This window comes from Lampetra fluviatilis, chromosome 50 (genome assembly GCF_964198595.1).
Source record: "Lampetra fluviatilis chromosome 50, kcLamFluv1.1, whole genome shotgun sequence".
Taxonomy (NCBI): domain Eukaryota; kingdom Metazoa; phylum Chordata; class Hyperoartia; order Petromyzontiformes; family Petromyzontidae; genus Lampetra; species Lampetra fluviatilis.
In genome coordinates this window covers 2,625,473-2,641,398 of record NC_136324.1, presented here as the reverse complement: position 1 = coordinate 2,641,398, position 15,926 = coordinate 2,625,473, and the positions used below count along the sequence as shown (strand labels likewise).

The 15,926-nt window shown below is 45.5% G+C and overlaps 1 protein-coding gene across 1 annotated transcript; it reads right to left on the bottom strand.

The window, feature by feature from the left end:
• Positions 1-78: 78 nt before the first annotated feature.
• Positions 79-8,950, bottom strand: LOC144948616 (cell cycle control protein 50A-like). The gene is made up of 7 exons (XM_078878220.1): positions 8,498-8,950; positions 4,846-4,962; positions 4,622-4,729; positions 4,408-4,495; positions 2,995-3,135; positions 2,453-2,653; positions 79-1,880 (listed from the first exon to the last, which is right to left on the bottom strand). The coding sequence occupies exons 1-7, from the start codon at positions 8,714-8,716 to the stop codon at positions 1,681-1,683; spliced, it is 1,074 nt and encodes a 357-aa protein (XP_078734346.1). The 5' UTR covers positions 8,717-8,950; the 3' UTR covers positions 79-1,680.
• Positions 8,951-15,926: the final 6,976 nt, after the last annotated feature.

The window sequence follows — 15,926 nt, the reverse complement described above, 5'->3', positions numbered from 1 at the left end:
TGCTTTAAGACCTGCTGCTTATGAACCTCGGGTTAAAACCCAAAGAAAATAAACTTAAGTTAAAGAGAAACACTTCAATAGTCTTTAAGATTTTATTCGCCGTCTTTAGCACATTGAGATTAACAAACAGCATTTGTACACTGGAAACAAGCACATGCTATTAAAAGCAATGTTGACAGAAAATAAGCAGACAGATCACAATTTGTACAATGCTTTGGAGTAACTTTAACACAGTAATGCCTTATTTAAAGAGTGCAAAACTACCCAAGGTCAACTTTAATATTTGAATGAGCAATTACAACAAGGCATTTGTCCCAAACTTTGAATTTAACATTTACATCTCAAAATTCAGTGTAGAAGCTAAAGTTATAGAAGTTGGTGCTAAGCACACTACCAGGTGGGAATTGTTAGGGTAGTGGTTTTCATCCCAAACCTTCCAGTGTTTTGCCAAATTATACTTCATGCTTTAGAAATTTGGTCAAATTTTTTTCAAATAACCAATGTAACTGCCAATTCCATCAGGAGCAAAATTAACATGTTCTAAACTGAAAAAAAATCGTTCCCCATTGAGTGTGCCGCAATTAAAAGATACGGAATGCAAAAGCTTAAAAAAGAAACAGCACTACAATAATTCAACCTGTACAATAACCTTATGGTGAAAAATTAATGCAAGGCAAACGTTTATTCCAACACCCAATTACAAGTCTATAGCATTGCATAACCAACTTTCCACTACTGTGAATATCAGCATGTGTGCATGCTTGTAGATTATGCCTCCCAGTGTCTCCTCTGGCATGGTTTGTATTTGAGCTTCTAAAGCTATCAAAACAGTTGCAGTCCGTGCCTTACTGTTGCCCCCCCCCACTTGCCAGTGCAATAATTTTTCATGACAGCAAGGATGGCTCTGTATTTGGGCCACGATTTTACAGAGTGCAAGGCCATACTGCAACACTCAGCGTATTTTTTTGATTGTGTGTTGAAACTCTTGCGCATGCCAGCGTAATGCACATGTTGACACTCGGCAGGTGCCAATGTTTGCTCATTTGCGTGGCCTTAATGAACTCTGAACAGTCTAACACTCAGGTGAGCATTGCTATGAAGGAGTTATACACATGCTTCTGAACACCAACCAAAGCAGAAGATTCACATCATGGGTTTTTCATTTAGCATGCAATTTTAAAATGCCTTTTCACATCGTTCACTCGTGTGCCCTGCTACATTCATTGCAAAACAATGATAGTCTTTAACAATTTCCCAGTGCTGAGGTTCATAAATAATTTTTACATGTCTATCAAGGTTAATAGAACAATGAGGCCGAGCAAAAGATAATCTGACTTTAGCTAAAATAAAACCAATATACAATATATGGAAAACATAGTTTATACCTTTTTAAAATTATGGAATTATTACCCTCATGCCTAGACCCAGTCACCAACTAGTTTATCAGTTTTCCTCAAAGAAATGTCATTCGATGTACCTTAGTTTGTACCATATACCATACAATTCCTCAAGCCAATGTGACATTTTCTAATTGATATTGGCTGCGTCTACAGGTTTCCACTGGCCCTCCCCTTACACACTAATCTTGAGATGGGTAACCTTACGCTGAAACACAACCAAATTTAACAAATACTCTAGGTTTGGGCTAGAATAAAGAGGCCACACCAGGTGCAAAAAGGCTCAGTTGGTGTTGGGATCTGTGGAATCGTTTGGGCGCTTGCTGTACTTCTGGTGGATGATGAAGAGCACGATGCCCAGGACGAAGCAAATGGTGCCCACGGTGATGTAGGCGATGCCGAGGAAGGGGTTCTTTCCGCCCATCCACGAGGTGGTGCTGAGGATCATACGCTTTCTGCCTCCAAAGCTCATCACCGGAAAGTCTGTGGAGCTGCGTTAAGGAAGACTGGAGCGCGCGCTGCGGGTGGGAAACTTTCCGGGCAAATATAAACCACAACGATAATTGTCAACACTATCAATCCACTGGTGGATGTGGGTTGTTTGACCATACTCCATGGCTGGGAATCAAACTCTTGGCCAAGATATTAGTGCAGTGGGAAACCAGTGCTCAAGCAAATACACCAAACACAAATGGAGAAAAAATACTATAGATGTAATTGCATTTTTTCCACCATTCAATGAAGGTACACAATGCGATCATATACAAACCATGGTTTTACAGTAGACCAGGAGGTAAAGGGATAGGGACTTGCTGTCCACCCAATACAAGTCATTACAACCAGTTATAGCTTCAATACAATTGTGATTTTTTTTTAAAGCATACTTTCAATCTTATCTTACCTTTCCAGACCTCAATACCCATTTTCCAAGCTGCGGAAAAGCATTGTTAAAACAGCGACGTGGGCCACTAAAAAAGAAAGATTTATATCAACACAAATGGGCTACTGTACATCCCCTATAGTCACAGCAATTGCATTGGAAAGTGAAAGGATACTGTAGTCCACTTTGAGGAGGTAAGAGCCAGCGGGCAGCCCGTTGTCTGTCATGTTGACGCGGCGGTAGAGCTTGCGGAACGTGGGCAGGGCAGCTGTTCTCATCCACACGATGAAGTCCTCGTTCATGAAGCCATTGTTGTTGCTGTCCAGTTCATCGAGTTCAGAAATAGATCTATTCCAGTACAGCGGCTTGGTAGTGCCTGCGACGAAAACACATTACGGTGTATGTTTTTTTTGCTATTGTGCAAATATAGCTTCCGGGATGTGTTTTTCAGGTTGTTATCACGTGTCGAACTTGTCCGACGTTTCTTTCTACGTGATGATGGGAGCTTCTGAAAAGTTTTCGAATCGGCTCGCAGATGGTTTAGGGAAACGTCGGACAGAGTGTTGAACACGTGGTACAACCCAAAAACACGTCGGATGAATAAAACAAGCATGGTGACCATATAAAAATTGCTTTGCAGCTCCACGTTTCCAGATGAATGGATCATCTTTGTAATGTCACTCATCCTTGTGGCAAATGTGGCGGTCATATACAAACCTGCAAAAGCACTGGTGAGATTGTTTTTTGGCTCCGGGTTCTGAAATTTTACATTCTTGTCCGTCCACCAGGCAATTCCAGTTTTTATCATCGGCACCGGAACATTGTCGGTAGCGTTTGCCATGTACAACGTTAGTGTATCTGCCAGAATCAACAAAAGGTACATACAAGTCGTTAATACAGTCCTTTATAATCGTGTGAAAATGTTGAGCCTAAATGTGTTCTTTTCAAGGGAAACATTTGTAAAATTTAGATTAAAAAAAACCTATATTTACATCGGCTCAAGCATCCGGTAAATCAGTTGATTTGTACGGTGATCCCCACCCTGAATCCCTTGCCTATCCCTGCATCCTGTGAAGATAGATGCCGCATGCATCTCACTTCCACTTTCTCTTCCCTCACATTAACCCTCATTCCCTACACATTTGCCCAGTCATTCCTTCTCCCCTTGCTGCCAAGCGCTTCGTTATTCCTGCTACTCATTCTGCACCATGTCAGTCTTGGGGACTAACTCCAGCATCCCTTCCTGGGTCATCTTGGCCTGTCAGTCCTTTTGCATAACTTTTACTTCCCATAGTGTGCCACAGGTAAAAAATTCTATCGCCAAACAAAAATGCGAAGCAACACAGTAATGTCACATGAAAGCGGGGATACATTTAATTTTTAAATGGGGTTCTGCTCAAAGGAAAGTTAATAAACTTAAAGTCTGGAAAAGTATTTCATAAACAAACTCATGAAGACTAAGGAATCTAAAAGCTTATTGATAACTGGCTGATATGGTTTAAATATCAGATGTAATATGGATGCAGTGTTGTTTCATGCTTGAGTGGTATTCCCTTTACACTAAATGCCCACCCCCTCAAAATTTCCAACAAGGGACCTTTCATTTTTTTTTACGATCTGCTACACTTGAATTTCACATTTACTTCTTTAAACCAGCACTTTGCTTTATTATAGTTATGCATTAGTTCACATCTTTCGGGCTCATGGAAAGTTAAAAGTCACAACTGCCAACTTCCTATGCAAAAAGTCAAAGTGCAAACCTGCAATTGCTCGATTACGCCACTTCTGGCAGCCGCGTCTTGCACTCGAGGGAACGCTTAGAGGGTATTTGGCCTACTCTTTCACACTGGATGTCTTTGGGGCAGGTGGGAGCAGCCACACTTTCCCGTCACATGCAACTTGCCTATCAGTGTGGTGTAACTATTTATACTGCTGGGTGGACATGCAGTGGCATTGACTAAACTTGCACCTTGTTTAAACTTCCATCGGGAGATCGAATCTAACCAATGACCTCCAAAATCCAGTGTGCTAACTATTACACAACGGGCATCACCCTCAACCTTCCAATAGATGCCATTTAATGCCATCGATTTCGCCAATCCAGAAAGATGTAGTTGTGTGTGTTCCCACCGTTGAACATGCTGTTTGCAATAGCTCCGCAAGGTGCAATCGGAATGCTGCCATTCTTTTCATAAGGAGCACACTCGCTGCTTGGATTCTGTGAAATGCAAACCACGAGCGCACAACTGAAAACCGCTGCATCGTTGAAAAAAAAAAAACACGTTATTTGTACAACCTTTAAAATTATAATGTAATTTGTGTTGTATTTCAAACTTTAATTCACCAATAAGGAGGCCTTGACACCATACAGCTGGTTGTCATCTCGGGACTTAACGTAGCGTCGATGGTTTTGGTAGAAGTTGGACAGCCCGTAGTACATGTACACTGGACCCTACAACAATGACAGCAGGGCAGGGAAACATTTAAAGTGATGGGCAAGCACTTCATCGTCAAAAATTATGGCAACACGACCGCCAATACCCATTCACCGAGCAACACCAACCGTACCTTAAAATTCTCGGTTAAGTTGAAGGCGATGGAGCAACTGCAGGTTTGGAAGCTGTTATTCCAATACATGCGCACTTCGGCACAACGTGCACAGTCGTCGCTGTCTGTGTAGTCGAGCTGAAAGAAATTGGGAGCATGGAGCTGTCAATACCACATCGCGTGCACTGCAAGTTTATCCCTTTACCACTGACCATCACTATACAATCTCCAAATAGCAACACAAAATAAGACCAATAAATAATAAACAGACTTCTTTTAGTAATTACATTCATCGCCTGGCCATGAGAATCGGACCTTTAAAACATTAATGAGATTTGCGATCCAAGTGAAAGCTCAAAAGGAGTTGTCTATTATTCATATCTTGAGCCTCACTCGGATGTATTGATAACACTTGGCAGGATACACCAAAAGAACATATTCTTTGTCAGGTATTAGTGGAGAGTGCACAAAACATCCATTAGAGGTTTTCTTTGGGGTAAGATGGCGTAAATATATAAATGTGTCGTTAAAACACGCCACCACCCGACATATATTTACACGACCTAACCCAAAAAAAACTCTATTATGGATGATGTTGGTCGCAAAAGCCTGCTACGTGTTAAACTGCACTAAACATCCTCGCCGAATGGTTCTCGACTGCAGTCGCAGCCATCCACTTCCAGAGATATTTGTCATCTATCCTCATCACAATTCCTTTATCACATAGGTTAAATAACATTCGGTTACTCCATGACAGCAAGGAATAAAACGTGTCTTGAGCACTTAAACCAACCCATGTGCAAAGGCTGGCCGGATTATGGTGGCAGCTTGGACAGGCCTTCATCCGGCAGTGGATTGATAATGCCTGATAGTGGTGATAACTTGTAAGGTTGAACACTTACAATAATCCTGCCACCCCATGTATAATTAGGCCGAGTGTATTAAAGTGCTGTGTAATACCTCACCGTAATGGAATGGGGATTTACAAACACTACCTGTACAACACTGGTGTGCAATGCTGCACAGTCCAAAACAAACACATTTCCCAGTCACAGGCCAACGCATACCAGTCCTTAACTATACAATTCAGACGAACCAGTTTAGAACACTTAGTGGAACGCACACGTGCAAGACTTCTGGCAATCCACGGCTGGAAGAGGGCACCTCTCCGAATCGTGCGAGTAATGGGGATTTATATGACTGCAGTATGCTTTTTGCCACGATGGTCAGTGCGGGTTGTGGTGTGAAGGCGGGTAGCAGCTATAGGCGCATATAACAGCACGTGCATGTTTGTGACACTTCCTTTGTGGCTGCCAACATAGCCCCGTAGCGGCTTACAACACCCTGGTATTTTGCAAAGTGGTCGTCCATCCAAACACTATCCAGGCTCAACAATGCTTAGCTTCTGAGATGTGACGGGATCGGATGCATTCCCGTCCATATGGTTATTTGGAAACAAAAAGATGACTTAAGTGCAAACTAAAGTCACAAAATAACGTCATACTATAGGCGGGTCACTTAATTGCAACACAGCACGCAAATGTTCACAACTTTACTGCAGTTATGCGCAATGCCCCTTGAGTACACAATAGGTACACGGCTCATTCGGTACAATACCTTCAGGTTCAGAACACCACATTTTAGTCCACAGATTAAAAACGAAACAACCTATGTCACAATTAGGAATGAACATCCTTCATGTAACTGAAAACCCATGTTCACACAGTTCAGAACACACCCTACCGAGCGAGTGTCATTCAGAATAGCCAACCCATGTTTGGAACGCACACCAGTTCACGGAAAGATTTCATTTAACAACAGTTAAAAATGCAGTACCGCACAATATCAATAACAGTCCAGAAAGCATCCATCGTTTACGACAATTGTGATTCTGCTGCGATTGGCTGTGATGTACAAGCACAAATAACAACATCTCCATAAGACGTTTAAGACCACAGCCCTCTTCAAAGCACACAGAGGCAAATCCTCCAACTGTTGCCTATCCTGGCCTCAATGTGCTACCAAGGGACACTTACAGAAACGTCGCATATCCTGTATATATTTGTTCCCTTTTAAAGCCACGCAGTACGTTGACGGAACGTATATAGTGTCACTTCTACACGTTGTGAAAACGACAGCGAAATATTCACACGGCAACAGCAACACCACACGCTCTCAGAAACCACCACCACCAACACACGCTCTCAGAAACCACCACCACCAACACACGCTCTCAGAAACCACCACCACCAACACACGCTCTCAGAAACCACCACCACCAACACACGCTCTCAGAAACCACCACCACCAACACACGCTCTCAGAAACCACCACCACCAACACACGCTCTCAGAAACCACCACCACCAACACACGCTCTCAGAAACCACCACCACCAACACACGCTCTCAGAAACCACCACCACCAACACACGCTCTCAGAAACCACCACCACCAACACACGCTCTCAGAAACCACCACCACCAACACACGCTCTCAGAAACCACCACCACCAACACACGCTCTCAGAAACCACAACCACCAACACACGCTCTCAGAAACCACCACCACCAACACACGCTCTCAGAAACCACCACCACCAACACACGCTCTCAGAAACCACCACCAACAACACACGACCTCAGAAACCACCACCACCAACACACGCTCTCAGAAACCACCACCAACAACACACTCTCAAAAACCACCACCACCAACACACGCTCTCAGAAACCACCACCAACAACACACTCTCAAAAACCACCACCACCAACACACGCTCTCAGAAACCACCACCAACAACAACAACACATGCTCTAAAAAACCACCACCACCACCACCACACGCTCTCAGAAACCACCACCAACAACAACACACGCTCTAAAAAACCACCACCACACGCTCTCAGAAACCACCACCAACACACACTCTCAAAAACCACCACCACCAACACACGCTCTCAGAAACCACCAACACACGCTCAGAAACCACCACCACCACACGACCTCAGAAACCACAACCACCAACACACGCTCTCAGAAACCACAACCAACAACAACACATGCTCTAAAAAACAACCACCACCACCAACACACGCTCTCAGAAACCACCACCACCACACGCTCTCAGAAACCACCACCAACAAAACCTCAGAAGCCGCCACCAACACACGCTCTCAGAAGCCACCACCACCACACGCTCTCAGAAACCACCACCAACAAAACCTCAGAAGCCGCCACCAACACACGCTCTCAGAAACCAGCACAGGTGAGTTCAGGGAACAGCAACCTGCGGCTCTTTCCGGGACTGCTTTCGTGGCGTTATTGATGATGAAGGACCATCCCACCCCGTGTCTCGAATTCGCGTCCATTGCGGCTCTTGAAATCGAGTTTTTTCTTTAAATCGCCGTTTGTTAACGAACGTGCACTAAACATGTCTCTCCGTTGTTCATTTTGGTTTCCCTCCGTGTTAGTTTACACCGCCTCACGCCCCTCACAAACATCACCATCACCACCAACACCACCACCATCATCAACACCAACACCCATCATCACCACCACCATCATCATCACCACCACCATCACCACCATCATCAGCACCAACACCCATCATCACCACCAACACCACCACCATCACCACCAACACCATCATGACCATCACCACCACCGTCGTCACCTCATGCTCCAGGATGTTGTTGGACGTGATGAGGAGGCCAATGCCGAGCGGGATGAAGATGACAGCGATGATGAAGAAGGCTGGCAGCACCGTGCCGGCGGTGAGGATGGGCTGCCATGCGGGCAGGCGCTGCTGCTTGAAGGCGGTGTTGTCGGGCCGACGGCTACGCACCTCCTCAGCCTCGCCATCTTTGACTCCGCCGCCCGCGTTTGCCGCCATCGTATCGCACGCGAACACGCGAGCGGGTCGTCGATGTTAAACGCGTCTGTTAATGTCACCTCGTCGTCGTTGTTGGTGGTTCTCGTTATGACAATCGTCGTCGTCGTCGGGAACGTTTTAAGCGACGGCCGCCTTCGTTGCCGTTGCTGCACCTCGACCGCGGTGATCGCTTCCGCGATGCTGAGTCAGGGCCCTTTGGCTCCGTGACGTCACGGCGATGTGGACGGAGCCTGCCGCGATGCTGAGTCTGGGGCCCTCTGATGTGGGCGGGGCCTGCCGCGATGCCGAGTCCGGGGCCCTGTGATGTGGGCGGAGCCTGCCGCGATGTTGAGTCCGGGGCCCTCTGATGTGGGTGGAGCCTGCCGCGATGCCAAGTCGGGGCCCTCTGGTGTGGGCGGGGCCCTCTGATGTGGGCGGAGCCTGCCGCGATGCTGAGTCGGGGCCCACTGATATGGGCGGAGCCTGTCGCGATGCCGAGTCGGGGCCCTCTGGCTCCGTGACGTCAAGGCGATGTGGGCGGAGCCTGCCGCGATGCCCACTGCAGGGAGCGGTGGCGCAGCGGTTTGGTTAAAACACCAAAACTGAAACCTTTCGCAAGGAACACTTTAACACGCGCGCTTTTGCGACCAATATTATTCATAATAAACGTTTTTGGGTTAGATCGCGTTATTTATAAATGTGTCGTAACCCTCCACCACCCGACACGGCCAAACAGTAAAACATGTGTCACGTTTACAAAAAACAAATAGTTCACTATTATTTCCCTTCTACGTGACTTTACCGAAAGAACCAAGAATATAATTGGTGACTACTTCAGCACACCGGTGTGTTGGAGAGTAAACCCACAACATTTACAATTTGAGTAGTACGCCGTTTCGCTGGTGATCACAACCAGCTTCAATTTCACTTGTTCAGCAGTTCCTGTAACTGCTAGAGGTCGCTGTCTTTAGAAGTGTAAAACAATATACATACAGTAATCATACATATTTAATTCGAATTTCCTGGCGGGAAGTGGATCGTTGTATCTGAGCAGAACTAGCGATTCGAACGTTCTCCAATTTTTAAGATTCGATTAACCAATATAGTATGTGTTATAACTGGGATGTTAATTATTGGGTCACCCGCAATACATAGGTGGATCCAATTATTAGGCATGTAATTGATTCACCTGGATCTATTACGAAAACAAATTCGGACGTGAAATAACGAATTTTTATAAGTGCGCTTCCATGCTTGTGTTGAGACCGTTGAATCAGGGATAAGAGTAGCCCGTATTTCAGGTGCGGACAATGAGAGGCGAGTTGATTAAGAGCTAATCCGATGATGGTGTGCTAACCAGATATAATACGAAACACGTGCAGAGTGGAGATTACAGCACAGGTGGCCTAAATATATTGAAATTAATAATCGACGTCCATAACAATCACTTAATGCAAGAGCCAAACATCGCACACCTGCCTTTGATGTTTCTCCTCGAAGATACCACATCTCCATCATGAATTAAGCATGAAAGGCAAGTCACAGTAGCAGTACGACTGTGACCATGCAACCCAAATTGTATATTGGTTCTTTCGGTAAAGTCACGGAGGTATAAAATAAAATAAATCACGACGTTTCGATTGCAACACAAGCAATCCTCATCAGGTGTGAAAACCACAGTAAGAAAAAAAGGTTTTTTGCTGAAGTAGGAGAGCGAGAAAACCTTTTTAAATCCTTTATATTAAGTTCACTTGCTTGCTTGCTTACGACCGTGCAAATCTTTCGGTCGTTTTTTAACCCACTTCCCGTGATCCAATCGAGCTGAAATTCTGCACACAAACTCGTTGTGCGTGACAATTTATTTTCGTGAATTTTTTTTCTCCAAAATTTGACACTTTTTAGGAAAACTAAATTATATTTAATTACCAATTGCTTAATGGTGGCAGCCATTCATCTGACCCATAGGTGGCAGCCATCTCAAGCCAGAGGACGAGAGGACTCTAGCCGCCACGCATATAAAGGATTTATAGTGAAAAACTTCGTTTTTACGGGTTAATTTTTTTCTTGCTGTGGTTTTCCCCCCTGATATGATTGCTTGTGTTGCAATCGAAACGTCGTGATTTATTTTATTTTATACCTCCGTGACTTTACCGAAAGAACCAAAGAGTATGGATTCCTGCAATCACGATAGCTTCAAACCCAAATTGTGGACCATATTGTCAACCATTGCAGTCTGCGCTCCTTCAGCGGAGGCATAGAAACACGTGTCGAGTCGTTCTTCGTGATTACAGACTCAGACGGAGACCAGGGTACAATGTGCAGGGCTGCTTGCCATTTATTCACACCGACATCCAACCTCCTCTTTCTGTCTCGAGTACCCCCAACTCCCTGACTCTCGCCCTCTCTCCTGACTCCCTCGACCTTCGTCCAGGCTACCCCGTACTCATCCACCCCTAGCCTCCTTTGTCTCTCCGGCCCAGGAGCCTTTCTTCCTGCTACCTGGCCCCTCTCTCTCTCTCTGACACCAGCGTGGACGGCACCCCTCGTGTTCACCTTCTGCAGCGCTCGCTCGTCACCGTGGCGTGCGCGATGACACCACAACCACGTGGCTTTTCTTTTGTATTGTGCGCGGTGCTTTTAGCGCCACAGCGCGTCGATTTGTAGCGTTTATTTTCATGTTTGCTGGTGACCAGTGGCGGCTCCTGCAAAATCTCTCAGGGGGGCAAATGTCTGGATGATTGATACGGATAAGGTCCACCCATGCAATGGATAAATTAACAGCTTAAGCATGTAAAGGCAACTTCACTTCTTTAATATTAATGAAAAATAAAGTGACTCTTACAATACATCTTGTTTGTTTATATACTCACTATTAAAACAAACCACTCCAGTTTCTTTTATTAAAGATTCCACTAGGTGGCGACAAATTATATTGTTGGATGAAACGTGCTTACGTATGATGACGTCAGCACGTATGATGACGTAAGCACGTTAGGGCGAGCTCTCCCGGAAGCCATAGAGAATGCATTGCAGCGCCCCCGTTCGAAAAAAAACATCTTTGAATGTAAGTCTATGGGGCCACTCGGGGCGATTCTCAGCTGGAGGGAAATCGCCCAAAAAGAGGCGGTACTCCACAGAACGTAGCATGACGCTGATTGGACTATATCCAGAGGCACAGTGACGGCTAGCGTGACTCTGTGGTTGAATAACATTGGTGGTGCGTCGCCCTAATGAAGAAACCGCCCCTGCTGGTGACTGTATTTCATTTTGAAATCGCCTCCAGTGCTTTTGCTGCTGGCGGCAATAAAAGTTGTTTAAAAGTCAAAAGTCTCTCTGACTCCTCTTTCTCACTCTCCCCTTCCGTCCAGGTTCCCCTTTTATCCCCTTAGCCCGGGCTCCTCCCTTTTACCTGGCTTCCTCCTTCTACCCGGGATCTTTCTACTTACCCTCTTCTCTCTCTCCCGCTTCTGGCAGGCCCTCTGCACCAACACAAATGGTGCACTGACTTTCACGTTTTGACCGGTCGACTTTGAGCGGGCGATGTGCGTGGCTCGTGGCGGTGTGGCGCACGTGCCGCGGTTTTGCGATGGCGACGTTTGCTGTACTCGATGTTGGTGACCCCGTATCGAAAGTGGTTCCAGGGCTGTTGCTGTTGGCAGCAATAAAAGTTGTCAAAAGTCAAGTCTCTCCCTTCTGACACTCCCATTGCTGCTTGGGCCCCTTACCGGAGTTCCTATGATCACTGTTTCATTGCTTTCATGGTTTTATTTAGGTGATTTCGAAAAGTGTATTGGTTTAGCCATGTTTGTTTGTTGTAGTACAGAGTTAGACTGATGGCCTTCATCTAAGTTGTCTTGTGGTTGTTGTTGTTGTTTGACTTGCATCCCACTGGGATTTTTGCACACAGCGTTGGTGTACGGTGTTTTTTCTGCAATATTTTGCTGTCTTTTCTTGGATTTTCTGATTGCACTCAGTCACATGTTCACTTTAAGATGTTTTTTGTTCATGTTTTTGTTTTTTGTTTGTTGCGGTTGCACCCGATTCAAGAGCCGAATGGCTCACAGGGCTATACCTAATAAATGAACTTGAACCGCGGTTACCCCTCGTTGGGTCCATGCAGTACTCCGCTACACACGGATACAAACTCTCAAGTATGAAGCCCTCTAGTGGCTAGGGTAGTTTGACAGTATTTAGCTTATTGGACATACTTTACACGGTTGGCTCAGGTCAGATTTTTTTCTTCAGAATATTAATTTATACTGGAGGAATCAGATGAGCTATAAAGATAGTTATCAGTAGTGACCCCCATTGAATTATCTAAAACTTAATTTTTTTTATTTATACCAATGACTGTGAAAACAGATGTGAATAGGCAAATTAAACCAATAGTAGGGGCCAATCAATTGGGGGTTGGTCACAAGACATCCGGACCACCTTGTACAGTATTGCAATCTGCAAGAATAGAATGATCGAGCAGTGCCTGGCTGGTGCCTCTGAAGAGAGAGAGAGAGATAGGGATGGTTGGTGATGATTGCTCGATAAGGCGATCACCAGGGGGCCAAAGACGGGTGAGATGGAGGGAGAGAGAGTGGAGCCTCAAATGGAGAGGGTATGTAAGAAGAGATACAGGGTACAGAGGGGGTGTAAATTGTGAAACGTCCAAGCAACGGCTGGAAGGGAAGAAAATCGCTCGGGCTGGGCTGGTGGCGTGGTACGGTGCAGGTCAAGGGGCACCCGGCGCGTGAGGGGTGGCAGGAGGCGTCCGGTGAGAGGGAGTTGTGCAACGCCGCTTCCATTCGTGCGTGTGGCAGCAAGATTGTCATGGGCTAAAAAGGTTCATGGCGAGGTCTGTTATCCAGGACGAGAGGGCTGCAGGAGAGAGTTCGTGTAGTTTAGAAAGAACGCAACCCAGCGTTTTATTACAACGTTTCCCGCGGGCTGAACATTTCCCAAAGACTGAAATGAACATCGATTATTATTCTTGCGTATGGCAATATGTTCGGCAGCAAAATGCCGCTGTGTCTGCTTGCCACAAGAGGGCTTCTGGAGAGAGTTGGTGATGTTATGCTATTCCTGCATTGAAGGAGTGCAGATGAGTGGTTTTACTACACGGCCCATAGTTTTGGGTTGCATGGCCCCCAGTCGCACTGTGGCTTATATCTTTTTATTTTCTTGTTGATGCTCCGATGCCGTTGATGGTTCCACCAGTGACTTTGAGAAATGTCAAAGCCAGGAGATGCCATGTTTGAGTCTTTAATTTGGGTATTAACTAGTTGTGTAACGAAACGGACACGGGACGACACGAGAAATGTGGGGAAAGGGTTTCTAAAAACACATAGGACAGACTTGCCAGGAGTTAGTAAGCTCAAGTTTATTTAATGTGAATACTGGTAAACGTTTTACCATTCATCAATGACAAACCTTCAGTGTGGTCATTTCACTTGCATTGTGAACTTGGGTATGAAAATACAATTATGAATCGATTGTCACCACTAATAATTAAGCATGTTTAAATACTCTTTGGTTCTTTCGGTAAAGTCACGTCGGTAGAAAAATAATCAATCACGACGTTTCGATCGCAACACAAGCAATCGTCATCAGGTGGGACCACAGCAAGAAAAAACTGCTGAAGTAGGCGAGAGATCTGCCGTGGAACGTAGTTATATAGGCCTCGACAATAGGGGGAGAGAGAGAAGGGGGGCATAAAGTGGACCCCATCTACCTACGTGACTTTACCGAAAGAACCAAAGAGTATGGATTCCTGCAGTCACGAAAGCTTCAAATCAAGATTCATGTTTCAATACACACCAATTTCAAAAATGGCCAGGATTCAGGGGTTGCGATGTTTTCTTTACATCTGAGTCTTTGTGATTTATAATCACTGCTCTACCAATCAAGATTCATGTCGGTCTCTTATGACTTGCGGCCGCAACTGCGAATTTATTTTGACGTGACATGTTCCAAAACGTTTGTAAGGCAACGAGAAAGAACTGGGGTGATGGGAGCCTTAGCTTAGATTTGGCAAAGCTGGACCCTGATACGACGGGGATATTTAGCCTTCCCTGTGAAGGAGATCGCCTGCACCTCTGGTTAGAATACCTACAGGATTAACCAGGGTGGCCGTGGGGTTTGAACCGCAAATCTCTGCATCAACTGCCCAACCGACGACCACTCACTCGGCCATGTCACTGCCCCAATTCCACTTTACGGTTCAGACTATTAAGCCGATTAAAGGACTAAAAAAACATTAACTTTTTAGTGGTCAATTTCTGGGGCCCTGTTAAACATCGTGGCTGTCCACACCGTCTCATGGAGGCTGGAATCCCCTTCCACATCGCCCAGTGTGACCACGCTGACGTTGCCAATGAAGTTATCCATCAACAAATTAATGCGGTTTTTACATGACCGACGACTCCATCTTATGTTCAGAAACGTGCATTGTCACAGTGGGTCGGTAACGATTCAAAGCTGTCAAAACAGACCATGGCCAGGCATATTTCTCAGATTTGCACCAAAGCGACATGAACATTACTTACACCTGTTCCCGTTACGCTCGTCAGCTTTATTTTTATCCGATGAAAAAAAAAAGTTTTTTATCCAGAAAAGTCTCGCCGAGTCTCAAAACACTTTTCAGGAAGGCCCTGCTAACAGGTTTGGTCAGTTAATGAGTGTTTTCCTTAATGTGGCAGAACACTCGGCAATAAATAAGTGGGGAAGGAACACACGGTGCTTTTTTTCTGGAAATTTTGCTGTCTTTTCTAGGATTTTCTGTTTGCACTTAGTGACATATTCACTTTAAGATGTTTTCTTGTTCATGTTTTTGCTTTTTGTTTGTTGCGGTTGCACCCGATTCAAGAGCCGAATGGCCCACAGGGCTTTACCAAATAAATGAACTTGAACGCTAAAAAAACTCTGCACAGTTGGATTCAATAATCCACTTTCCATTCTGCCATCTCGTGGCCACCCCTACAGCCCCACTGTGCAATGGCAACACGGGATGAACACTTGCGACGTGAAGCATGTTGCCAACTGCGGTGGAGATTTTAGGGATTCTGCAATCCATCTGTGCGGAGTCTCGCGATTGAATTCCCTAGCGATTCGATTAATCTTGCGCGAATCGAGCCCTTGAGAATCGGGGGGTAAACGTGCAGCCAATCGAAGCGGCGCTCATAGCAGCGCATCGAGGCTCGACCAATGAGCTGCCTCGTCACATCCCGCGCGCCCGGACCAC